We start from the raw sequence: 26,168 nt of genomic DNA, 5'->3' as shown, positions 1-26,168 counted from the left end.
TTTTGAGGGAGCATCAGAGATTTAGAGAACATTTTCTAGATCAAAAACCATTTTCCCCTGGTTGCTTTTGATACTAACTCAGTGCAGGTCAGCAGATGAGTTTTGTGAGAGCCTGTGGAAGCTGGAAATGGAATACAGAAATGCGATCTACAGTGAGATTGTAATCCAGTCCCCCCCTTGTTGCTTTTGGGCTGTTTGAACCCAGTGATATGCCAAGGTTGAGAGTACAGTGGAGGAAGGGGAGTGGTGTAACTGGAGCCAGATGTATCAATGGGATTAAGGCTTTAGTTTAGAAAACCCAGATTTACTGAGCTGAGTTGGCCAGCCCCATAGAGATATAATTGCCAGAGGACATACAGTACATAGCTCATTTACTTATAGCCTTAGCGTCAGTCTGTTTGTACTATCATGGCAAACATTGCTTGGTTTGATAATGTCAGCAATAGTTGTCGAAGGCACAAACAGATCTGGGGCCAGAGTACTTTACACTGCAGTCAAAAGCCAAGATTTTTTCCCAGTCAAAAGCCAATAGCTTTATCACATCTATGGCAACACAAAGTAATGCATTGATGCTGCATGTGTACAATGAGAAAGGCAAGATTGCGAGGAATTATGTTAAGGCTCTAGGTAGTAACCACAAATGTGATCAGATTGCTTTAGCCCAATCAAACCTTAATTTGAAGAACCACCTGACCCGATATGTTTAGTGAGAATGTATGCCTACACCTATGACGGTTCATTGGTATTAGCATTAAAACATGCACCATTAGTTTAAATACGCTTAAATTGTTCAGGATAAAGCATCCATTATTTAAAAAAATGGTAACACATTTATTTTTATTTTTAATCCAGTTCTCAGGGACACAAATTAAGCCAATCCTGTAATAACAATGACATTCAAATGATTCCCCATTGCAAGTGCTTCTTAGTCCAAAATTAATTTGAATCGGTTTCCAGGAATCCAGCCCCCAAATTAAACAGCACAGTCAGTTCAGATAGTTGTATGGTCATGGGCACCACCTTGTGGTTGCAAATAAAATGTGCATACTACATAAATCACAATCAAATTATTTATTGGGACATTGAGTTCATGAATACAGAACTGGGGTGGTTAACATGACCACAGAAAATATTTACAGACATATCTACAAATCAGAATGAGTATTTGTTTTCCAAACAGATGACAGGGAAAGTGAGAGAGGGATGAGTGGACAAGTCTGTTGATCTTCCTCAGAGGGCTGGATAGGTCATAGGTTAACAACTGAGCTTCAATAAGATCACTGGTCATACAAAAGAAAGGGGATCCATTAGAACCCTTTCACCCATCTTGAAGTAATTCAGTCTCACTTTCCCTATCAATTTCGTCAATAATATTGTGTAGATCTGTATACCTAGACTTGGCCTTTGATTTTCCAGATTTAGTTGCCATAATTCTTCAGATAAGATAGCGGAAAAAGCTCTTGAAACAATACTGCTATGCGTAACCAGCTTGGCTGCTTCAGGTAAAAATGTGCGAATGTCTGTCGTTACGCTCGAGTTTCAAACAAGGGCTAGTCTTCCCAGATATAACCATTACACAGCCAATGAGCTGAGGTAAACGGCAATCTACCAAGCTAGATTTCAAGACGATCAGTGGTCATTGGGCCAAAATACAGTCAATCAACGAAGCACTGGTCATATCATTGGTGCGCAATGAAGTTATTGTTTGGTGTGTTCAAATCAGTTCCTCCTGGTCAATACGTCCCACGAAAAGAACCATGAAGTCTGGTTGCATTACTAACAACCAGAGGATTGCAATGAAACCAACCATGACTGGATAAACATACGTTTAGTGAGTAATTACATGGAATGTTTCGAAAGTTGGAGACGGAATTCACGACAAGTCGTTTACAAAATGTTTCGTGTTAGGCTATAAAAATTGATTTTATCGAACAAAACAACCATTTATTGTGTAGCTTGGACCTTTTGTATTGCCAAAAGATCGTCAAAGGTAAGTGATTATTTTGCCATTTCTGACTTTCCATCCAAGGACAGGAGTCACGAAAATGTTTATTATGCTTTTCTAAGTGGGCGGTGTCCTCAGATAATCGCAGTGTGCTTTTGCCGTAAAGCCCCTTTGAAATCTGACACAGCGGCTGGATTAACAAGAACTTAAGCTTTATTTAGTTGTATAACACTTATTTTATGAATGTTAAATATTTATATTCCTTTAATTTGAATTTCGCGCTCTGCAATTTCACCGGATGTTGTTGAGGTGTGCCGCTAGCGGGACGCCTTTCCCAAACAGGTTTAAACAGCGCAGTCAGTTCGCATATTTGTATGGTCATGGGCACCACCTTGAAGTTGCAAATACAATGTGCATACTACATAAATCACAATCAAATTATTTATTGGGACATTGAGTTCACGAATACAAAACTGGGGTGGTTAACATGACCACAGAAAATATTTACAGACATATCTACAAATCGGAATGAGTATTTGTTTTCCAAAAAGATAACAGGGAAAGTGAGAAAGAGGGATGAGTGGACAAGTCTGTTGATCTTCCTCAGAGGGCTGGATAGGTCATAGGTTAACAACTGAGCTTGAATAAGAACACTGGTCATACAAAAGACGAGGGATTCATTAGTAGAACCCTTTCACCGTTGTCTAGCCACTATCAATCTCAATTCAAACTGCATGAATCAAACAGCTGATATCAGTGAACGTATCCAGATACATTAACCTGTATTTAGACCCATATTACCATAACCCCACTCATGGATGCTGGAAGAGCTAGCCAAACTATCACCACGCAGAAATGTAAAATACAGATAAAACCAAAACCCAACAGCGATACCATCCCTTCCCCTCTCTCACAACAGGAAGTTCCTCCTCCCCATCCACAGGAAGTAGAAACCAACCCACTGTTTTTCCATTGGACTTTTGACTAGGGAGGTTTAGGAAGCCTCCTCATCGATCTTGGGTGCCAGGTAGTACTTAATGTGGCCCATGTCGGCTATCTTGTACTCCACCACTGTCAAAGAACAGATTAGTCAAATTAGATCAGTCAGACATCAGGAAACAAAACCCCACAGTACATACTAAGATGTGTTTATGGGTCTCGTTAAGGGGCAGGGTACCTACCGAGGGGGATGTCTGCAGACATGCTGAGGATGACGGTCTTGGAGAGGGGTGTGGCCTTGGTGAAGAAGTTAAGGTAGTTCAGTGCGAAGATCAGCTGGACTGGTTCATTCATCTCAATAGTCACCTGAGAGTAAAGAAGGAGGGATTGGTCTCAAATAATATGGTGCATTATACAGGTAATGAGTCCTCATTTGGGACACAGACCACCCCTTATACTTACAGCTTCCTCCTCCTTGTCCACATTGCTGGTCTGGGACAACTTGACGTTGCCGGTGCCCAGCTCTCCCGTGGCAGAAAACTTAACTCCATCCTTTGCACAAGAGATCATGACGGCGTCACCAATCTGAGAAAGGTCACGGCAGATACGGGCAAACTCCCCTGATGGCATCCTCACCACACAGCTGTACTCCTGCTCCTGGGGTGGGGAAGAGAATGATGTGAGAAAGATATGAGAGAATGTGGCTACTGAGGTGGTGTGAGCCGGTGACAAATGCTACTGCCACGACTATTATTACTTAATGGAATGTTGGGATAAGACTTACTGGGATTCCCAACTGTTCTACATCAAGATCCATCAGCTTCATCTCATAGTCAGACACCTTTTCCTGGTCTGAAAGAGCGAGACAGATTAACACTCATCTCTAATTAAACATCTAAATACATTACCAAGCATACATAAATGAGAACAATGGTTTCATCATGGTTCCTGACTCTTCAAGTCTTACTACTGGTATGAACCTCTATTTGGGGAATATATAAAATGAAGCTCAAAATGAATTCCCTAAAGTAAGAGTAGAGCTATTGATACAGATAGATGGATAAAGGTACTCACTGAGTGTCTCAAAGACCAGGGCGAGTGTGTCTGCGTTGTCTTCTGCTCTGAGAGTGATGATGTCCTCATTCCCAGCACACTTCAGAATCTTTGACATACTAGGAGGAAGAGGGTGGTAGACCAGTCAGTATCTGGCATACTGTTAAAGGAACAAGTTTTAAAACAGTATTCCTTCTTTTGAGTGATCAGTATAAAAAGTTGTCACCATTATCAGGTCTGTCCCGAAAGATGATATGCCATCATTTCACTCAAAAAACACCATATATTCTTAAATTGCTGACGCCCTGTAAAGATGACAAGTAGATTCGATATGTTGTGTGTAAGGCAATTTGAATAATTTAACTCTGCTCTTTCATTGGCTATGTAGCAATGTCATTCAAATGTAAGTCATCATGCCACTACATGAAGCACCATTGTCGAAGTCAAGATCTACTAAAAGTTAGAGGATACATTATAATAATGTGGTTGGTATGCGTGATCATTTGATCCATTTAGCCAATGTCAGAACAATAGTGACTGACGTCAGCTGACCTTCGCGGGTTCGAGAAATTCGCGCCAACCATCACGCAGAGAACGCAGTGGATTTGGCGCTCAAATTACGTCACAATTTTCAAAAGGCGGCTTTGCACCACACATGTTGCAGTATAACGGCAACATGCCGATTTACCCGTAACTAAAACTTAACATATAAAACGTCCTCTTGTTACAGTAAAACAATTGTATGACAGGAGAGTACACCTTCAAGACGCCAACTCAAGCTAGACTAATGCTAGGTACCTTGCTAACTGGCTGTAAATTCAGCCAATTAGACAAATCATAAAATATATAAACTACAATCCTGCTAAACTAACGCTAAGTTATCGTTATCTGGCTTACTAGCTAGCTAAACTTCACAATCATACTGCCATATTCAACCAGTTCTGCTCTAGCTAAACTTCACAATCATACTGCCATTTTCAAATTAGTTCTGCTCACCTGCTAAGATTGACCCCCATGGCGAGGTTGCGGTCGCAGCGGTAAGAGTCGAACCCGTCGCTGCGGAGGGTAAGCTGGACTAGGGAGACGTGGGACGAATCCATACTCTGGAGAGAAATACCCGACGAGCTCACGTCCCAACAGGCCTCTGTGATCAGGTCCTTCAGAGCCTCCAAAACTTTCTTCAGGATGGATCCCTGTACCAAGCGAGCCTCAAACATGGTGGAATCTGTGTTTGGTTCAAGTAGAACTAAGAAAATATTTACTGAGACGTCTTTAGGTCTAAATGTTACTAGCTTGGTTACAAAAGAGCTCCTATTCTCGCTTCACAAAATGCGACACAAGTTATCTCTTCTCTTTCTGGACGGGAAATGGTTTGTGCAGCTCACTCGCGCGCGCTAAACTTGCTTTAATGCGATATCGTCATTTCCGTAGAAACGTGCTAAACAGGCTCCTCCCACGGAAGAAACTGAGGTACGCTATTCTCCATCTTGATCTAATTTTAGCCACTTGTCCATACCCGTCATACGCATGCATTGAGCCAAAATGGTATGTGTTACAACCTATTTGCGACCGCCTCTCCAAATGCAAGGATATGATCAAAATAAGCAAGTCCGACATACTGCACATTTTCACATCGATTAAACATTTGATCTCAACACAGTTTTCTGTTACCAAAACTAAAATATGTTATGAACAGAGTGAACTAAGTTTTGTAGACTTTACACTTTGCAAAAGTTTACAAAAATGGCGCTGTTTAAGGAGTGCAAAGGCGAATTAAGTTATTGTACACGCACACTTCACATTGTAGCCGTTGCGCCAATAGGATATCGCTATCGCTTACTGGGCTCTGCCCATAATACCTGCCCACTATGACTCATTTGTTCCCATTGGAAACGACAAGCTGTGGTCTGTTGGTTAAGTTATGAAAAAATATTGTGCAATAGTAAAGACCATTTTCTTTGTTTGCAGACATTGCCGCACGAGGGCGATGCGCGCAAGTTGATGGCAGAGCATGGGGGAGTTCTTTTAGAACACCAGCAAAAATATCAATGAGCATTAGCATTCTAGCTAACAACTGCGGCATCCAAAATATTTATTTTGCAAAGATCACATCCAAATATAATCGTAGTGACTGTTCAAGCAAGAATCAAAACATAATTGTAAGCGCATCAGAACCCAAAGTTATTTTGTTTAGAAGTAATAATGTAAATCTAGGCTATGTTGAATGGGTATTTCTTACTGCCACCAAGAGTCGCGCGCATCTGTGTGTAACGTACTCGAAAAAGGGTCTATAGGCAGCTCATGAGTTTGGGGAAACTTACGATTTCTACTGATCTGGGTGCCAGTTATATTTATTTATGCACATTTTCGTGGAACTTCAATAATAACGTTTTTGTCACGTGGTTATTCATAAAAATCTCAAGTAAAATAAAACTACCATATGGACACATTGATAGAATGTGATCCATAGAGCCCCACAGTGGTGTCATAATACCCATAAAACCTAGCAGTCAAACGGAAATGGTTCCGTTTTTCCACCATTCATTTTCCCCATAGGGGATTTTCGAAAACCTTAAAATAAGGGCTGTGTTTTGTGTAGGCTTACCCTACCGTGTAAATCTCTCGGACAAGGTGACTTATCAATATATTTGGCTCTATTTACTCTGATTCAAAACACACTAATTAGCATCAAATAGACATTATACAAGACAACAAATCCCTGCACATCATCTCTAGCTGGCACCTTTGCTAACAGGTATATTTAAAGAAATGTAGCCAATTTATTAATTTCTACATTTAGCTAACATAGTTAATCCAGAAATTCTTTCCTTTGCCCCGATTTGAGTCTCCTCCATATCATGGCATTTGTAGTTCTTTATGATAGCCACATTAGCAGCTAATAAGCATTTCATTTGTTGTGGGTAAATACAGGCAATTATATTGATAAGTCACCTTGTCGGAGAAAGATTTACACAGTTATCAAAACGGCATGCCAGTGTTAGCCTACATGAAACACTGCCCTTATTTTTAGGGTTTCTAAAATCCCCTATGGGAAAAATGAATGGTGGAAAACAATTGGAACAATTTCCCTGTTTTGACCGCTAGGTTTTATGGGTATTATGACTTATACTTTGGTACTCTATTGGCAGCTCAAGAAATGAGAGCATGGAACTCAGATATATCCTAATGGCCAATGCAGCTGTTGGCCTATTACTTACATTCAACTAACTAAAATACAGAGGCCTAAAGCTGAAAAAAAAGGACAGAAGAAAATATCCTGATAAATTCTGGTTCTTTCAATCATATTCATCCATCTTCTCCACCTGTCTGCCTCCCTTTATTTCTGACCTGACTTGAGCTATTGCTAGAGAATTTCAGTATCAAATTATCACAGGGTCCAGCCTGAAGCAGTTTATGACATTTCCACTCGATATATGGGAACATAATATTTTGTTTTTTCACACCAAGTATTGGTGATTAACGAGGCCGGGAGTGTTGGAAAATGTTTTCAAATGGATGTTAAAAAAAATACTTTGTTGACTTGTGTAAGGTGAATAGATACCTCGTCAATTGTCCAACAATATATTCAACTTAAATGTGTCTTCCACATTTAACCCAACCCCTCTGAATCAGAGCGGTGCAGTGTACGTGGTGAGTTAAGACAATCATGAGAGAAAAGAGAAACCCACACTGCGGACTATGACTTCCTTAAGGGACTTTTTTTTTATTGTAGATATGTGGTAGCATGGGCACAACTTTGGTTTTAGAAGTGGGGGACACACACATAATTATGATATCTTTTTTGTCAGATAAACACTCCAAACAGCCTACCGACTGCTTTATCCAATGATAAAACTGGGGAGGGACAAAAATGCAATTTCAGAATGTGGGGGGGGAGACATGTTCCCAGTGAAAGTTACACCCCTGTGTGGTAGTAGAGTGGTGACCTGAGGGCACACAATGTGTTGTGAAGTGTTATCAAATGTAATGTCATGTAATATTTTAATTGTATAAAACTGACTTAATGTTGTTGGACCCCAGGAAGAGTAGCTGCTGCCCAGCAGCTAATGGGGATCCTTAATGAATACAAATAGACTTACAACCATATGATTGCTGACCTAGTAGGCCTACCTATGTAACCTGTACCCATTTCGCAATACCTGGAACTAGCAACCGCTAACATTGATTGAACAAAAACAAAATGCATTATGCTTGATATGTTCCTTGATATCGTCTGGCACACAACCATGTGACCTGCAACTCACAAAATGGCTGCATGACCAAAGCGTGTTTGGTAATTGAGAGTGAATTCAATACAGTGACTCATGTTAGAAATAGGGGTAAAGAAATTGACATTTGAGGGTGAACGATAAACAGTAGCAGAATCTTAGAAATATAATCTATAGAACAACAGATCTTAGAGGTATCGGAATGTTCGAAATGAACTACCAATATCACAGCATTGATGGATATCTGTGTTCATGAATACTTTGTGAAACATATCAATTGAACTGGCACTATCAGGACTGCTCTATGTGACATTTCTCAAGAGGTGGAAAATAGGGTCCATTTGACACATTCTATTTCTATCATCAAATTGCTAGGCTCTGGGCAGGGCGTCATTGGGTTGATAGGCACTGGGCAGGATGTAGTTGGTAGCCATAGCGAGGATTGGAGCTCCGGTGGGAACACCAGGGAAGGGGCCGCTAGAGCCAGCGATGTCGATGTGAGAGTAAGGCAGAGGAGTGCCAGAGTCCACACCGTGCTGATGGAGGGAAACAAGACAAACACAAAAAAAAGCGATTAGGTTAGATTCAGGGTTATGAACAGGACTGTGGAGTGTGTGTGTGTGTGTGTGTGTGTGTACCTTGTCCAGCCCAGAGGCCATGATGAGGAAGGCAGCGGGGGTCTGATGTCCACGGGGGGTAGCAGAGGATGGTAGGTTGTTGCTTTGCAGAATCTCCTCATACTCTGACTTCCCCTTATGGAAGTCATAGTCCTCACGCCTGATACTGGACACCTCAAACAGATCACCCAGAACTTCCCCTGCTACAGAGAGGGAGAGTGAAAGGACTAACAGGTTACATACACCGTGTTCATACCAGAAAACCCATGTTCCGACCTGTAAACCCTGGTTTGCTGATTTGTTTGAATAGTGTGTGTCGAGCGTCTCACCTTTCTGCCACTGACGGGCATTGCCAGAGCGATGGGCAGCTCCGTTGTCCATGATGATCTATAACCGAAAGAGTTTAAATCAACAACTTTACATTATTAGCAATCATTCTCACCATGGCCAGTGTGCTATTTTATAAAGAGTCTGTGTATGGTACAGTACAGATAATGTGTGTGTAAGGTCCAGTACTCACAGAGTAGTTGGGTCCCATGGCTCTGATGGCATGTCCTGTCAGAGTGGCGATGGTAAACAGCTGAGGAGATACCTCACGTACCGCCTGTAGAGGAAGACATGAGATTAAGATGACAGAGAATAGGTTTGACAGGAGGAACAGGGAGAGTGGGGGAGGACGTGGAATAGAGTTGTGTGTCCTTTACCTTCTCTTTCATCTCACAAAGCAGGTCGACCATCACCATGCGTCCCTCAGCATCTGTGTTCCCTACGCGAACCCTGCGACCCGCACGGGACACCACCAACTCATCAGCTACGTAGCAGTCTGACAGAACAGAGAGAGAAACACAACCCTTAAACCCTCATTCTGTCAGAGAGACAGAACATATCACACACACATATTTAGAGGAGAGAGGGAAGAGGCCAACTACTCAGTAGGTGAAACCATTGAAATATAATCTATATTAGATTTTTATATTCTAGATTCTATTTCTATGGGTGAAACCCCCACCCCACGATGTCACACTGACCTGAGCCCACGCTGTTCCTCACCATCGCCATGCCACCCACCACCTTCAGATGCCTGGGCTTGAGTTTGGCCAAGACCTGACAGGACACAGCTCCATGTTAGCAGGAGTAACAGACTATGTCAGGGACTATGAGTCCACTAGTGATCACTGAAGGGTATCAAAGTGTTAGTTATTTACCTGGAAGAACCCAGCCACGGCAGCAGCACCACACTTATCTCTGTGCATGCCAGCCATGATGCCACCAGCCTTGATGTCAGCTCCACCGGTGTCATAGGTGATGCCCTGAGAGAGAGAGGGAGACACACACACAAATGCATGCATGTTACACACAGAAAAACATGGTCATGACATGATAGGAACACCCCACGCCATTATCAATTCATAATTTTCCCCTCTTCCACCCCCCCCTCCTTCCTCTCTCTCCTGCTCACCTTGCCGACCAGCATCAGTGTGTGTTGAACGGGTCCTTCTCCACAGTACTGCAGTTTGATTACCCTGGCCTGGTGACGAGGCACAGCTACAGAAGACAAACCCACATGGATGAAAGAGACACACACACACACACACACACACACACACACACACACACACACACACAAAAAGTATTTAGGCCCCTAGACTTTTTCCACATTTTGTTACGTTACAGCCTTATTCTAAAAAGGATTATTAAAAAACAGAAATACCTTATTTATATACGTACTCAGACCCTTCGCTATGAGACATGAAATTGAGCTCAGGTGCATCCTGTGTCCATTGATCATCCTTGAGATGTTTCTACAACTTGGTCCACCTGTGGTCAATTCAATTGATTCAACATGATTTGGAAAGGCACACACACACACCTGTCTATAGAAAGGTTGACAGTGCATGACAGTGAATGTCTGAGCAAAAACCAAGCCATGAGGTCGAAGGAATTGTCTGTAGAGCTCAGAGACAGGACTGTGTTGAGGCACAGATCTGGGGAAGGGTACAAAAACATTTCTGCAGCATGGAAGGTCCCCAAGAACACAGTGGCCGCCATAATTTTTAATGGAAGAAGTTTGGAAACACTAAGACTCTTTCTAGAGCTGGAGGGCCGGCCAAACTGAGCAATCCGGGGAGAAGGGCCTTGGTCAGGGAGGTGACCAAGAACCCGATGGAGCTCTGACAGAGCTCCTCTGTGGAGATGGGAGAACCTGCAGCACTCCACCAATCAGGCCTTCATGGTAGAGTGGCCAGACGGAACTCTTCAGTAAAAAGCACATGGCAGCCCGCTTGGAGTTTGCTAAAAGGCACCTAAAGACTCTCAGACCATGAGAAACAAGATTCTCTGGTCTGATGAAACCAAGACTGAACTCTTTGGCCTGAATGCCAAGCGTCACGTCTGGAGGAAACCTGGCACCATCCCTGCGGTGAAGCATGGTGGTGGCAGCGTCATGCTGTGGGGATGTTTTTCAGTAGCAGGGACTGGGAGACTAGTCAGGATCGAGGGAAAGATGAATGGAGCAAAGTACAGAGAGATCCTTGATGAAAACCTACTCCATATCCAAGAAGACTTGAGGCTGTAATCGCTGCCAAAGATGCTTCAACAAAGTACTGAATACTTATGTAAATTAGATATTTCAGTGTTTTCTTTCTAAAAACCTGTTTTTATGGGGTATTGTGTGTAGCTTGATGAGGGGAAAAACAATTTAATCGATTTTAAAATAAGGCTGTAACGAAACAATGTGGAAAAAGTCAAGGAGTCTAAATACTTTCCGAATGCACTGTACACACACTTACCATTGGCACAGCGGTTCACAGCAGCGAGGCAGGGATACTCCTTCTCCAGCACCTTCAGATCACTCACCACATCCACCTGAGACAGGCCAGTTCAGCATTATCACATTAACACTAATATATTAGTGAGATCCAGTACTTGAGAGAAGTAGAAATGACATATGCTGGCTCTACTAAAGGCTTCTATGGAATGGGGTGCTCATCTACGTATAGTCATATTCCAAAAAAGAAAAGGTGATGGCATCTCCCAAAAAGACCACAACCCCTATGAATAAAATACTTGTGTTGTTGTCTTTTTGGGAGATACCATCACCTTTTCTTTTTTTGGATGAATGATTAAAGCCTCTCACCTGCACTGGGCTCTCCTTAAAGAGGGCCTGGACATACTCAGCTACTCGAGGAGCAGCCATCCTCTCAGGATCAGACCCTCCTATGTCACGGCAAGCAAGCCTGGAGAGAGAAAGATCATATATACACTACCCTTCAAAAGTTTGGGGTCACTTATAAAATGTCCTTGTTTTTGAAAGAAAAGCACATTTCTGTCCATTAAAATAACATCGAATTGATCAGAAATACAGTGTAGACATTATTAATGTTGCAAATGACTATTGTAGCTGGAAATTGCAGATTTGTTATGGTATCTCTACATAGGCGTACAGAAGGCCATTATCAGCAACCAACTCCTGTGTTCCAATGGCACGTTAGTTAATCCAAGTTTATCATTTTAAAAAGGCTAATTGATCATTAGAAAACCGTTTTGCAATTATGTTAGCACAGCTGAAAACTGTTGTTCTGCTTAAAGAAGCAATAACATTTAGACTTGTCTAAATTTAGACTAGTCAACTAGCCTTCTTTAGACTAGTTGAGTATCTGGAGCATCAGCATTTGTGGGTTCGATTACAGGCTCAAATTGGCCAGAAACAAAGTATTTTCTTCTGAAACTCGTCAGTCTATTCTTGTTCTGAGAAATGAAGGCTATTCCATAACTCAGCCATCTTTTGACCAATCCCTTAACTTTTCTCAAACTAAGTTAAGACATTTGGAATGTATGCCTACGGTGGTACATGTGGTGTCATTTGGTCCTATTGTTCATGAGAAGAAGATTAAGTATATATATTTTTTTAGCATATTTTGGCATGGATCTACTGGTATAGTGTGGCCATCTTTGAATGCAGACCATAAGAAGATTTGTTTTATAATTAAATAGTCAAATAAGTGAATTGTTAATAGATTCCTTATTTTGTAAGATATCAATGCCAAACTTCACATGGTTCCTTATGTTAACGTCTTTGATTACCCTTAAGTTGATAGGCCATCGTGAAGACCAATAGTATGAAAAAAAACTATTTTTGGCCCTACTGCTATTAGCCCATACAATAACAGATTCACTACATGGAACAACAGATGGTTACATACATTGGGGGACTCTTTATTTTTGGCACTAAACAGTCTCCATATATACACTTCCATACATTTTTTCAACTCTACCGGGCGACCTTCAGACGAGTCTTGTAAGGCCTGTGGTCGTCCTAAAGCAAAACAACCGATGCCTCATGGTCTGACACCGCTCTAGTGCCGTCACCTTTCACCGCAGATGAGGAAGTGCGACATTGGCGGATGCGGTGGATTGAGACAGATAAGTTTACCTTATACCGACGGATGTTAATGGGGATTTGTATTATTATGCTAATTAGGCTTCCTCTGGGGCACAGACAGACTCTAGTGGGATAAATGAACATGTAAAATCTGATTTCCTTATTTATCAATAACCCAGCCATTTTTTAACCAATCTTTACTTTTTTCCCCAAACTAAGTTAAGAAATGTACCATGGGCCAACATTGGTATGATTTGGACGTATGGTTCCTGAGAATACGTTTTTAAAACGTTTAATTTAAAAAATGTTTATTCCAAGATGGAGGAAAATCTATCCCAACAGACCTAATGGGTCCTTGAGGAAAATCTGTTCAGCATGAGGACATTTAACATATAATTTAACATATGTCTCCCCATAAGAGAGATCTCTCCTTTGTTACAGATGAAAATATGGGTGTGCGCAACTCACCGTCCACTCTCCAGAGCAGAGACCAGATCCACCAACTCCTTCCCCTGGGCCTCCTGGTCCACCCACAACCCTAGAACACACACTTTATACTGGCTAGGCTTCACAGACACCTCCCTCACCTCCAGAGGCTGGAAAAGAGTGAGAGAGGGGAAAGAGAGAAATTGTGGATAAAGGATGAATGTCTGCACCACATTTGGAGCAAAAGACAATTGAGCTCCACCTGTGTGCAAAGGGTCTTTTTTTTAATGGGCATAGGAGTGCCTTCAGCTCGAAACATTGCCCAATAAAACAACGAGAGAAATCGTCAGTGTTCAGGTATCTATTGCTTATTTCACAGTGTTCTCACCATGTAGAGGGCGTGCAGGGCCCCTAGGGCAGCAACGACGGTGCTCCTGTCATAGCTGCTGTGACGAGGACAGACCAGCAGGGGACGCTGCATGCCTGCTTTCATGGCCCTGAAGAAATACCCACAGTACATGGTAATGAATGGGAGAGAAACACACAGGACAGGAATACAGATACACAGTAACCTCTTGGTACATTTTGTGTGTGTGTGTGTGTGTGTGTGTGTGTGTGTGTGTGTGTGTGTGTATATATTTGGTGTTGACTTGGACCTCTTGATGCCTTTAACGGCTGCATCGCTGAAGCGTCGGACGTCATCGTAGTCCCGGTTTACGGGCCCGGTAGACGCAAACACCAAGCGTTTACCAGGCAACCCCGGAACCATCAACACCACCACCTTATCTCCCAGACCACAGTCCACCTTGAGGAGAAAGGAGAGAGAGGAGAAATGAGAGAGGAGAAGAGAAAGTAGGAGGGGTATCTTCATCTTTCTATGTTGTTGGTGTGAGTGTGTGCGTGACTCACAGAGCTGTAGTCCTGCAGAGGTGCTTTCAGACATTCCAGCTCCTTGGGCAGCGTGTCATAACTCTGGGTCACCAAGACTATGCCATCATAACTAGGAGAAAACACACACAGAGCACACACACACACATTTTGTTCTTCCACCCTTGTGGCGAAATAAAATTAATTTCCAAATCCTATCCCCCCCCCCCCCCCACACACACACAAACACGACATGTGACCTGACCAGCAGTTCCTCAATACTCACTTCTGGTTCTTACAGTCAGTGGTCCACTCGATGGGCTGGACACTATAAAGAGAAATGCACATTCAATACAGCTCAATATAGGCTCAATAGTATTGTTCTTGAAGGTCCAACTCAGTAGCCTGGTCCCAGATTTGTTTGTGCTCTTGCCAACTAATTCCATTGGTGTCATTGTTAAGCCAAACATTGTTTGGCATGACAATGGGTGACCAAGGAGTTGGCTACAATTATAGCACAAACAGACGGCACTGGTTACCAACTCAGAAAAGGGTGATAGAATATTGCTTTAAATTCCTGTCTGGTATTCTCTACTGCAGGGTTAGTGATTTTAGTGACATTGGGTCAAAGTCTGGCTTCAGAAAAACCTTCGGTCTCCAAATAATCTGCAGGATTTGTGCACTTTGGATTCTCAATAGTCTAAAGCAGCTCTTTTGCATTCCCCTGTCCAGTCTATTCACATCAGTACAGATGCAGAAAGAAAGGAGATGAGGAAAGGACATACCTTTAGACCATTGAAATGCACCCTATGTGATTTAATGTATGCGTAAGTTAAGCGTATGTGTTTAGACAGAGCGCCAGGATTAAACAGAGCGTGGGGATTGTAGTTCACTTGGAGCCAGCTGTGGTCCTTACCATCAGCTGAGAACCCAAAAGGGGGACCGGCTGTAAACTGGGTATACCCCCTTGGGTTCTAGAGAGATACAAAGGACCATGAGATGCACCCTGTGTGATATGCAGAGCTGCAGACTATATGAGCCTAACTTAGTACTCATCTTTCCATTGCACAAACCATGCTTTGAATTAAATGCAGTATTCTAAAAAGGACATTGTTCCCTTTCTCTCACCCTCCCTTTCCTGTCATGTGTGTACATTCATGCATTTGGAACGAGAATAATATGTAATGCCATCATATGGGGAACATTTCAATTTGAGATACTGATTTGAGGGAAGTAACAAGAAGTAGGCACATGACCTAGCAACAGAAAGTACAAATTGGCAGATTAGATATAGGCCAATAGGGCTTTAATAGAAAGCTAGCTTGCTGGTAATTGGAGGAAAAATTGCAACGATCTGGATAAGTAGCTGTCTGCAAAGACAAAGGACAGTCCACTCCATGCAGACAGAAAAAGGGGATTTAAATACAGTGCCTTCAGAAAGCATTCATACCCTTTGACCATTTCCACATTTTGTTTTACAGCCTGAATTCAAAATGGAATAAATATATTTTTTCTCTCACCAATCTCCACACAATACCCCATAAAGACAAAGTGAAAACATGCTTTCAAAAATATTTGCAATTTATTGAAAATGAAATGCAAATTCTAAATTACATAAGTATTCACACCTCTGAGTCAATTCTTGTTAGAATCACATGAGGCAGCTGTGAGTCTTTCTGGGTGAGTCAAAGAGCTTTGCACACCTGGATCGTACAATAATTCTTCAAGCTCTGTCAAGTTGGTTGTTGATCATCGCTAGACAGACATTTTCAAATCTTGCCATAGAGTTTAAAGACAATTTAAGTCAAAACTGTAACTTGACCAGTCAGGGGCATTCAATGTCATCTTGGTAAACAACTCCAGTGTATAGTTGACATTGTGTTTTAGGTTATTGTCCTGCTGAAAGGTGAATTTGTCTCCCATTGTCAGTAAGCAGACTGAACTAGGTCTTTCCTCAAGGATGTTGTCTGTGCTTAGCTCTATTATGTTTATTTTTATACCCCAAAAAAACTCCCTAGTCCTTGCTGATGACAAGCATACCAATAACATGATGCAACCATCACCATGCTTGAAAATATGAAGAGTGGTACTCAGTGATGCGTTGTTTGCCCCAATCATAATACTTTGTATTCAGGACATATAGTTAATTTCTTTGCCAAATTGCAAAAAGGATGTATGTTTTGGAATATTTGTATTCTGTACAGGCTTCTTTCTTTTCACGCTGTCATTTACCTTAGTATTGTGGAGTAATTTCAATGTTTATCCATCCTCAGTTTTCTTCTATCACAGCCATTAAACTAGAACTGTTTTAAAGTCACCATTGGTCTCATGGTGAAATGCCTGAGTGGTTTTCTTCCTCTCTGGCAACAGAGTTAGGAAGGGCGCGTGTATCTGACTGGGTGTATTGACACACCATCAAAAGTGTAATGAATAATTTCACCATGCTCAAAGGGATATTAAATGTCTGCTTTATTTATTTATACCCATCTACCAATGGTGCCCTTCTTTATGAGGCATTGGAAAACCTCCCTGGTCTTTGTGGTTGAATCTGTGCTTGAAATGCACTGCTTGACTGAGGGCCCTTACAGATAATTGTATGTTTGGGGTAAAGAGATGGGGTAGTCATTCAAAAATCATGTTAAAGACCATTATCGCACACAAAGTTAGTCCATTCAACTTATTAAGCAAATGTTTACTCCTGCACTTATTTAGGCTTGCCATAACAAAAACAAATCAAAAAATATTCCACGTTATCAAGATGGGCTATTTTGTGTGTGGGCCTGTGACACAAAATCTAAATTAATCAATTTAAAATTCAGGCTGTAACACAACAAAATTAGGAAAAAGTCAAGGGGTGTGAATACTTTCTGAAGGCACTGTGTGCATTCAATCCTGTTTAGGAAAACCACGTCTCATTAATTAATACGCAATAACAACAGATCCTGCACACATGCATTTCATAAAGTACATATTCTGACGGAAAGTTAGCACAGAACGGGTAAATGTATGAATAAATGGGCTTACTGGGTACACATTGCTGGCATTCCGATGTCTTGAGGGAAAAAGACAGCAAGCTAAGCCGTCAGCTGACAAAACGAAGCTTCCTCGGTCAATCACGTGATTTATCAACGTCCTTTCAACGTAGTCCTGGGAGTTGTAATTTTTACATACTGATTACTACGCGGAAATGTGCAGATTATCTACACATAAAAAGTATCCACATATAGTATCAATTGGAAGTGTTATGTATATGATGTACATACTAGAGAAGTCTCTACACAACTGAGAGCATTGAGTGACAGTATCCAATAAACTGAACTACAAATACCGAACCAGGAAGTCCAATCCTGTGCATGTTGTCTGTTCAGTGGACAAGCCAGCAAGGTGAGTGCCTGATCATTGGTCCAATAATGAGACGGTTTATTAGACTTTTCACCTGACTGACCATATGATATCAGTAAAATGAGCTACTCTTGATTGACTTGGATATATTTGCAGATTTGGTTGTGCAACATTGTTGTTGGCTTGTGGTTATTTTGCATTTGCGGTGTCAGTAATCACTGGTGTTCAGGTAGGACGGTTTTAACTGAATACTGTGCGACTTTATATTATCTTGATTGTAAAGATACTGTAACTGTATGTTATCTACGGGAGTAGAGTTTGCGGTCATGGTGATAACCTTATCACCAATAAAATAATTGACATTGCAACTAAGAGTTTGAAGACACCCGCAAGGGTTTATTAGATATTTTGGAAATTCCTTTGCTCTGTCCATATTCGGGTTTCTGAGATGTCGATGTGCAACTAGCTACCCTAGAGCTCTGAACTCATGAGTCACTTTACTGCATCATAAAACAGTATATAGGCTACTGCACTTTGAGATTATCTACAGAAATTGGGATTGGACAATTCTTAGCACACCCTGTTGTCTGAAACTATTAAATTCACCCCTTCACTTTCTTTCCTTTTTGTACATTTACTCGTTGTCTCTGCTTTCCTCTCTCAGTATTTTTCCTGCTCTCTGTTCTCAGTAGATGAGACTTCCTCTTCACTCCTTGTCTCTCATCTCAAGGAGCTTGTCTGATAGACTGTCTGCTATCCCCGGTAGACGTGTGTGTGGCGCTGCGATGCGATTGGTGCAGTTCTGCCGCCAAGGCGATGAGGGAGGGGTTAGAGTCGGCGTTGATCGGGGGGAGGGGCTAGGGGTCATTGACCTTAAGGCCTTTGACCCTTCGATGCCCATGACAATGAGAGAGCTGCTGGAGATGGGAGCGAAGGGCATGCAGTGTGCACAGAGGTAACACATACATCACACACACACACACACACACTGTCTTGTTGCTTGTCAGTAGCCATCCTTTCCACCAGAGCACATACTATCCTCTTTCTCTCAGGGCACTGGAGGTTAGTCCTGCTCAGTGTGTGGTTCCCTTTGCGGAGGTGAGGCTGCTGTCCCCAGTCCTAGCCCCAGAGAAGGTGGTGTGTGTGGGGATGAACTACCGGGACCACTGCCTTGAGCAGAACGCCCCTATCCCTAAAGAGCCAATCATCTTCAGCAAGTTCCCCAGCGCCATTACTGGGCCCTTCGATGACATCACACTGCCCGACGAGAGCCAGGTGAGAGCAGCTTTAGTCACTGGGCGTGTTCCTCTGCCCAGGCGTTGCTGATGCATGCCAGATCTTACAACACCTGGATAGGTATTTTACGTATCAGCTAACCACATAATATGTTATAGCAATCTGGTGCCCGACGGCACAGTCGATGGCGTGGTACACAACTTCTGAGCAGGAGAACACGACCCCTGTCAGGCCCGGAGGAGAAGATGGAGAATCAGTAGATTTGCATGATCCTAGATCCGTGCCTGATACAATTATAATGTACAGAGGTACTGTAGCCTGGGTGTTACAGTTTCTGCATTCAATAACTTAATTGATGGATTCTTATTCCTGGTTATTCCTGATTGGAGGAGGTGGACTGGGAGGTGGAGCTAGCCTTTGTGATTGGACGAAAGGGGAAACACATTAAGGTGAGGCTGAATGCAACTTGACAGACACAGGGGTTTCATGTCCCACAGATGAGCTCACTCTACCTATGTGTACTCAACCCCCCCCTCTCCACTCTCTCTCCAAGGAAGAGGATGCTATGTCTTACGTGGCAGGTTTCACCGTTGCCAACGATGTCAGCGCACGTGATTGGCAGATGAAACGCAACGGGAACCAGTGGCTGCTGGGAAAAACCTTTGACAGCTTCTGTCCTCTCGGCCCTGCCTTAGTGACCACCTCCGCTGTGACGGGTGAGAGAGGGAGGGAGAAACACAAGATAAAACGTATACATATAATTTGCTTACTTTGGCAGAGTGGTTGCTAAAATGTATCTGTATTTGTCGTCAGACCCCCATAACCTGGGAATCCGCTGTCTGGTGAATGGAATTGCAGTCCAGAACAGCAACACTGACCAGCTGATCTTTAAGACTGAGCAAGTGGTGGCCTGGGTCTCACAGTGAGTGACACACACACACACAATGTGTTCATAGTTTTTGTGATGGTAATACTTTACTTGAGCCCTCTATCACAAGGTATACATAAGTCACTAACAGTTATGACAACTGAGTTACACTGTCATCACAAAACCAATATTTGTGACAGCTAATGAGTAGTCTACAGTTGCTCTATGATAAAGATTTGCGTGTGTGTTTTCTCCTGTGTTAGGTTTGTGACCTTGTCTCCAGGTGACGTGTTTCTGACGGGGACTCCTCCAGGTGTGGGTGTGTTCAGGAACCCACCTGTCTTTCTCAAGGTCAGCATCACACACTTATATAAAGACATTGGTTGTGTACCAGGCTAACTACTTTGCAGATGTTGTAATGAATCAATCAATGGTTATGTGCCACTACGACTGATTGCTAAATCATATGATTTGGTTAGCTGACATGTTAAACACCTATCCAAGCATTTTGAGATCTGACATATGTCTGTAATGTAGTTAGCCTGGAATGAATCCATATTGTTACATATAGTAGTAATGAACTCCACATCCACCCCAAACTCTTATAGGGCTAGGCACTTCCCATAGATCTGAAAAGATCAGATAGGGCACAAGAGTTACAAGCGTTGCCTGTTGTGGTCCTGTCTTGTGAAAGGTGTAATGAAGTGTTCCTGTGTGTGTTTCAGAAAGGAGATGTGGTGGAATGTCAAATAGACCAGGTCGGGGTCATACGCAACAATGTTGTCTGAGCTCTGACCCCTGAAGCAGCCAGCCTATTGGACAGCTCTCTCTTCAATCTTGATTCAGCTATCTTTGGACCCAAGTGTCATTAATCTAGTCTACTGTAAATCAGATCTAATCTTTGTTTACACAGGAAGCCCAATTATGATATTTTTCCCAATTATTGGAAAAAGCTCATCTGATTGGTCAAAGGATCCAAATTAGACTGCCTGTGTAAATTACAAACCTAATGGTGAATTAGGTTTGTAAACTCTATCAATCTAACTAAAGTTGCACATTTTTTGTGGAATGTATATAGAATTGAATAGATTACTTTTATAAATCCAAGTTCTTTATTCTTGTTTTCTGTGATCCTTCTTATACAAAACATATACTGTCATGATTCTACAGTACCACTAAATGTGTGACTAGTCTTCACAGAAATCATAACACTGCTTTCCAATGGCACCCTATTTACTACATAGTGCACTACTTTTTATTAGGGCCCAAAAGTCAAAAGTAGTTAACTATATAGGGAATAGGGTGCCATTTGTGACCAGTCAAGTGACATTTGGAACACACAGAACAGTGATTATTTTTTGGTACGCGATGTCTAATATTAAAGAAGTCTCAAGTTAATTGCTCGCCTGAAGTAGAGTACCTTATGATAAGCTGTAGACCATACTATCTACCAAGATTTCTCATCTGTATTATTCGTAGCCATCTATTTACCACTACAAACCGATGCTGGCACTAAGACCGCACTCAACCAGCTGTATAAGGTCATAAGCAAACAAGAAAATGCTCATCCAGAAGCGGTACTCCTAGTGGCCAGGGACTTTAATGCAGGCAATCCGTTTTACCAAATTTCTACCAGCGTGTCACCTGTGCAACAGGGGGGGAAAAAACTCTAGATCACCTTTACTCCATATACAGAGACGCATTCAAAGCTCTCCCTCGCCCTACATTTGTCCAATCGGACCATAATTCTGTCCTCCCGATTCCTGCTTACAAGCAAAAAATAAGTAGGAAGTACCAATGTCTCACTCAATATGGAAGTGGTCAGATGACGTGGATGCTACGGTACAGGACAATTTTGCTAGCACAGACTGGAATATGTTCCGGGATTCATCCAATGGCATTGAGGAGTATACCACCTCAGTCATTGGCTTCATCAATATGTGCATCGACGATGTCGTCCCCACATTGACCATACGTACATATCCCAACCAGAAGCCATGGATTACAGGCAACATCCACATCGAGCTAAAGGCTAGAGCAACTGGTTTCAAGGAGCGGGACACTAATCCAGACGCTTATAAGAAATCCCGCTACGCCCTCAGTTGAACCATCAAACAGGCAAAGATTCAATACAGGATTAAGATTGAATCCTATTACACCGGCTCTGACACTCGTCGGATGTGGCAGGGCTTTCAAACTATTACGGACTACAAAGGGAAACCCAGCCGTGAGCTGCCCAGGGACGCAAGCCTCCCAGACAAGCTAAATGCCTTTTATTCTTGCTTCGAGGCAAGCAACACTGAAGCATGCATGAAAGCACCAGCTGTTCCTGGACGACTGTGTGATAACGCTCTCTGTAGACAATGTGACCAAGACCTTTAAACAGGTCAACATTCACAAAGCCGTGGGCCAGACGGATTACCAGGACGTGTACTCAAAGCATGCGCGGACGAACTGGCAAGTGTCTTCACTGACATCTTCAACCTCTCCCCGACGAGTCCCTGTGCCCAAGGAAGCGAAGGTAACCTGCCTAAATGATTACAGCCTTGTAGCACTCACGTCGGTAGCCATGAAGTGCTTTGAAAGGCTGGTCATGGCTCACATCAACACCATTAACCTGGATACTCTAGACCCACTCCAATTTGCATACTGCCCCAACAGATCCACAGATGACACAATCTTAATCGCACTCCACACTGCCCTTTCCCACCTGGACAAAAGGAATACCTATGTGAGAATGCTGTTCATTGACTACAGCTCAGCGTTCAACACCATAGTGGAGCAGTGGCTTCTTCCTTGCTGAGCAGCCTTTCAGGTTATGTTGATTATAGGACTCGTTTTACTGTGGCTATAGATACTTTTGTACCTGTTTCCTCCAGCATCTTCACAAGGTCCTTTGCTGTTGTTCTGGGATTGATTTACACTTTTCGCACCAAAGTACGTTCATCTCCAGGAGACAGAACGTGTCTCCTTCCTGAACGGTATGATGGCTGCGTGGTCCCGTGGTGTTTATTCTTGCGTACTATTGTTTGTACAGATGAACGTGGTACCTTCAGGCGTTTGGAAATTGCTCCCAAGGATGAACCAGACTTGTGGAGGTCTACAATTGTTTTCTGAGGTCTTGGCTGATTTATTGTTATTTGAAATACATCCACAGGTACACCTCCAATTGTTTCAAATTATGTCAATTAGCCTATCAGAAGCTTCTAAAGCCATGACATCATTTTCTAGAATTTTCCAAGCTGTTTAAAACCTACACTAAGTTGACTGTGCTTAACTTCTGACCCACTGGAATTGTGATACAGTGAATTATATGTGAAATAATCTGTCTGTAAACAATTGTTGGAAAACTTAATTGTGTCATGCACAAAGTAGATGTCCTAACCGACTTGCCATAAATATAGTTTTGTTAACAGGAAATTTGTGGAGTGGTTGAAAAACAAGTTTTAAGGACTTTAATGACAATCAGACATGCTGACCAGACCGGACACGTCGTATGCGCGAGCGTTGCAAAATACATTTTGAAATCCAAGTTATTCAATTATTGCACCCACACTGCTCACGCGTGCCAATGAGCATCTGCGTTGCCAAGGGCTAAAATAGAAGTCATTCCTATTTCTGATGCAGTCCTGCCTCTCCCATCTCCTCATTGGTTTATAGAAGCAGGTACCCACGTGCCATCTCCTCATTGGTTATACCCACGTGGGTGATTGAAAGACGGACCGTTTTGCCGGTTGTCGTAGGTAATACTATGAAAGTTTAGATGCCAATCACCATATAAGTTCAAAGATGAAAAAGCCTGGAAGGAGGAGAGATGACTAGAAATGATTCAGTTGACCGTTTTATGTGTGGATTAATTGTCGGAGTAGAGGACCTTGTGCATTTCAGGTAAAATAACAACTCAATGTTTATATCCCAGGACAAATTAGCTAGCAACAGCAAGCTAGCTAAATAGAACAAATTAGCTAGCATGTGCAAGCTAGCTAGCTAAATTGCCATACATGTTTAATGCTTTTCGATCTGTCCCCAAATTAATGTAATTGGTTCGGAGTTTGTTTTGATATTTTAACCTGCGTGTCGTGATCGCGTTTGGTGTGGGGGGACAAAATAAATGTATGCACGATGGCACACGCGCGCAGCTGGTTTGGGTTCCGTGTAAGTGTATGTAAACTTCAGACTTCAACTATATATTTTCAGAAATGTTTACAAATTTGTTTAAAATTAAAAGCAGAAATGTTTTGAGTCAATAAGCATTCAACCCCTTTGATATGGCAAGCCTAAATAAGTTCAGGGGTGAACATTTGCTTAACAAGTTGCATTGACTCACTCTGTGCGCAATATGTTATCAACATGATTTTTGAATGACTACCTCATCTCTATACCCCACACAGACAATTATCTGTAAGGTCCCTCAGTCAGACAGTGAATTTCAAAGACAGATTCAACCACAAAGACCAGGGAGGTTTTCCAATGCCTCACAAAGAAGGGCACTTATTGGTAGATGGTTAAAACATTTAAACAGCAGACATTGAATATCCCTTTGAGCAGGGTGAAGCTATTAATTACACTTTGGATGGTGTATCAATACACCCAGTCACTACAAAAGATACAGTCATCCTTCTTAAACTCAGTTGCTGGAGAGGAAGGAAACTGCTCAGGGATTTTATCATGAGGCCAATGGTGACTAAAACAATTACAGACTTGAATGGCTGTGATATGTAAAAACTGAGGATGGATCAACAACATTGCAGTTACTCCACAATACTATTGTAAATGACAGAGTGAAAAGAAAGATGCCTGTACATAATAAAATATTCCAAAACATGCATCTTGTTTTCAATAAGGCACTAAAGTAAAACTTCAAAACATTTGGCAAATAAATGAACTTTATGTCCTGAATACAAAGCGTTATGTTTGGGGCAAATCCAACACAACACATCACTACCACTCTTCATATTTTAAAGCATGGTGGTGGCTGCATCATGTTATGGGTGTGCTTGTCATCGGCAAGGACTAGAGTTTTGTTGGGGATAAAAATGAATGGAATAGAGCTATAAGCACAGGCAAAATCCAAGAGGCAAGCCTGGTTTAGAGTGCTTTCCAACAGACACTGGGAGACAAATTCATCTTTCAGCAGGACTATAACGTAAAACACAAGGCCAAATATACACTGGAGTTGCTTCCCATGACGACATGGAATGTTCCTGAGTGGCCTAGTTTTAAAAGATTTTACATAAATGGGCTTGAAAATCTATAGCAAGACTTGAAAATGGCTGTCTAGCAATGATCAACAATTAACTTGACAAAGCTTGAAGAATTTTTAAAAGAATAATGTGCAAATATTGTACAATCCAGGTGTGCAAAGCTCTTAGAGACTTACAAATCAAATCAAATTGTATTGGTCACAAACAGATATTTAGCAGATGTTATTGCGGGTGTAGCAAAAAAATGCTTGTGTTCCTAGCTCCAACAGTGCAGTAGTATCTGCCATGGGTCCTCAGATCCTTAAAAGGTTCTACAGCTGCACCATCGACAGCATCCTGACTGATTGCATCACTGCCTGGTATGGCAACTGCTCGGCTTCCGATCGCAAGGCACTACAAAGGGTAGTACGTGCGGCCCAGTACATCACCGGGGCCAAGCTTTCTGCCATCCAGGACCTCTATATCAGGTGGTGTCAGACTCTAGCCACCCTAGTCATAGACTGTTCTCTCTGCTACCGCACGGCAAGCGGTACCGGAGAGCCAAATCTAGGTCCACGAGGCTTCTAAACAGCTTCTACACCCAAGCCATAAGACTCCTGAACATCTAATCAAATGGTTGGTTCTCTATTGGGACAGTATATCTGGAGAGAACCATGATTCTGTGAAACAGAGAATGTTACACTCCCTGATGTCTCTCTGGAAGGAGACCCTTGCCCTGAGCTCATCTACTTTATTGTCCAGAGGCTGAATATTAGCGATTAATATACTCAGAAGCGGTGGATGGTATGCACGGCTGTATGTAATAATAACAATAAACGTTCTGGGCAAAAAATGTAAGAAATACCACACAAAAAAGAAATACTGCAAAGTTGCTTAGGAGCTACATTTGTGTCATTTAGCAGACACTCTTATCCAGAGCGACTAACAGTAGTGAATGCATACATTTCAGTTCATGCATTTTTTTTTTTGGACTGGCCCCCCGTGGGAATCAAACTAGAAGCAGAGCTGCCATGTCTGTCAGCGCCATCTACCCAGAAAGACTCGCAGTTGTAATCGCTCCC

General features: G+C 42.3%; 3 protein-coding genes and 1 non-coding gene across 11 annotated transcripts; 1 reads left to right on the top strand and 3 right to left on the bottom strand.

The window, feature by feature from the left end:
• Window positions 1-2,372: 2,372 nt before the first annotated feature.
• On the bottom strand, window positions 2,373-5,332 carry LOC106585071 (proliferating cell nuclear antigen). The gene is made up of 6 exons (XM_014170843.2): window positions 4,934-5,332; window positions 3,959-4,056; window positions 3,669-3,736; window positions 3,347-3,541; window positions 3,127-3,250; window positions 2,373-3,016 (listed from the first exon to the last, which is right to left on the bottom strand). The coding sequence occupies exons 1-6, from the start codon at window positions 5,152-5,154 to the stop codon at window positions 2,940-2,942; spliced, it is 783 nt and encodes a 260-aa protein (XP_014026318.1). The 5' UTR covers window positions 5,155-5,332; the 3' UTR covers window positions 2,373-2,939.
• LOC123730466 (small nucleolar RNA SNORD2) lies at window positions 4,138-4,208 on the bottom strand. The gene has a single exon (XR_006761910.1). It is a non-coding gene; the product is annotated as a small nucleolar RNA SNORD2 (small nucleolar RNA).
• Window positions 5,333-7,635: 2,303 nt separating the features above from the next.
• LOC106585072 (putative aminopeptidase W07G4.4) lies at window positions 7,636-17,759 on the bottom strand. The gene is made up of 16 exons (XM_014170844.2): window positions 17,482-17,759; window positions 14,744-14,785; window positions 14,500-14,590; window positions 14,247-14,395; window positions 13,979-14,087; window positions 13,633-13,760; window positions 11,920-12,019; window positions 11,573-11,648; window positions 10,243-10,328; window positions 9,989-10,093; window positions 9,812-9,887; window positions 9,488-9,606; window positions 9,304-9,387; window positions 9,113-9,170; window positions 8,805-8,986; window positions 7,636-8,702 (listed from the first exon to the last, which is right to left on the bottom strand). Exons 1-16 carry the CDS (start codon window positions 17,499-17,501, stop codon window positions 8,538-8,540), a joined length of 1,590 nt encoding a protein of 529 aa, XP_014026319.1. The 5' UTR covers window positions 17,502-17,759; the 3' UTR covers window positions 7,636-8,537.
• Window positions 17,554-21,018, top strand: fahd2a (fumarylacetoacetate hydrolase domain containing 2A). 8 transcript variants are annotated; one of them, XM_014170848.2, is made up of 8 exons: window positions 17,554-17,841; window positions 18,566-18,754; window positions 18,852-19,074; window positions 19,425-19,484; window positions 19,589-19,751; window positions 19,849-19,957; window positions 20,167-20,254; window positions 20,629-21,018. In XM_014170848.2, the coding sequence occupies exons 2-8, from the start codon at window positions 18,585-18,587 to the stop codon at window positions 20,689-20,691; spliced, it is 876 nt and encodes a 291-aa protein (XP_014026323.1). In that variant the 5' UTR covers window positions 17,554-17,841; window positions 18,566-18,584; the 3' UTR covers window positions 20,692-21,018. The 8 variants fall into 8 exon arrangements, with proteins under 8 accessions (XP_014026323.1, XP_014026322.1, XP_014026324.1 ...); XM_014170847.2 differs by having other exon boundaries at window positions 17,573-17,841; window positions 18,464-18,754; XM_014170849.2 differs by having other exon boundaries at window positions 17,574-17,841; window positions 18,530-18,754.
• The last annotated feature ends 5,150 nt before the right edge of the window (window positions 21,019-26,168 follow it).

This window comes from Salmo salar, chromosome ssa24 (genome assembly GCF_905237065.1).
Source record: "Salmo salar chromosome ssa24, Ssal_v3.1, whole genome shotgun sequence".
In the NCBI taxonomy this organism is placed as follows: domain Eukaryota; kingdom Metazoa; phylum Chordata; class Actinopteri; order Salmoniformes; family Salmonidae; genus Salmo; species Salmo salar.
The sequence above is the reverse complement of the archived record's forward strand: the minus strand, read 5'-3'. Positions and strand labels throughout refer to the sequence as shown.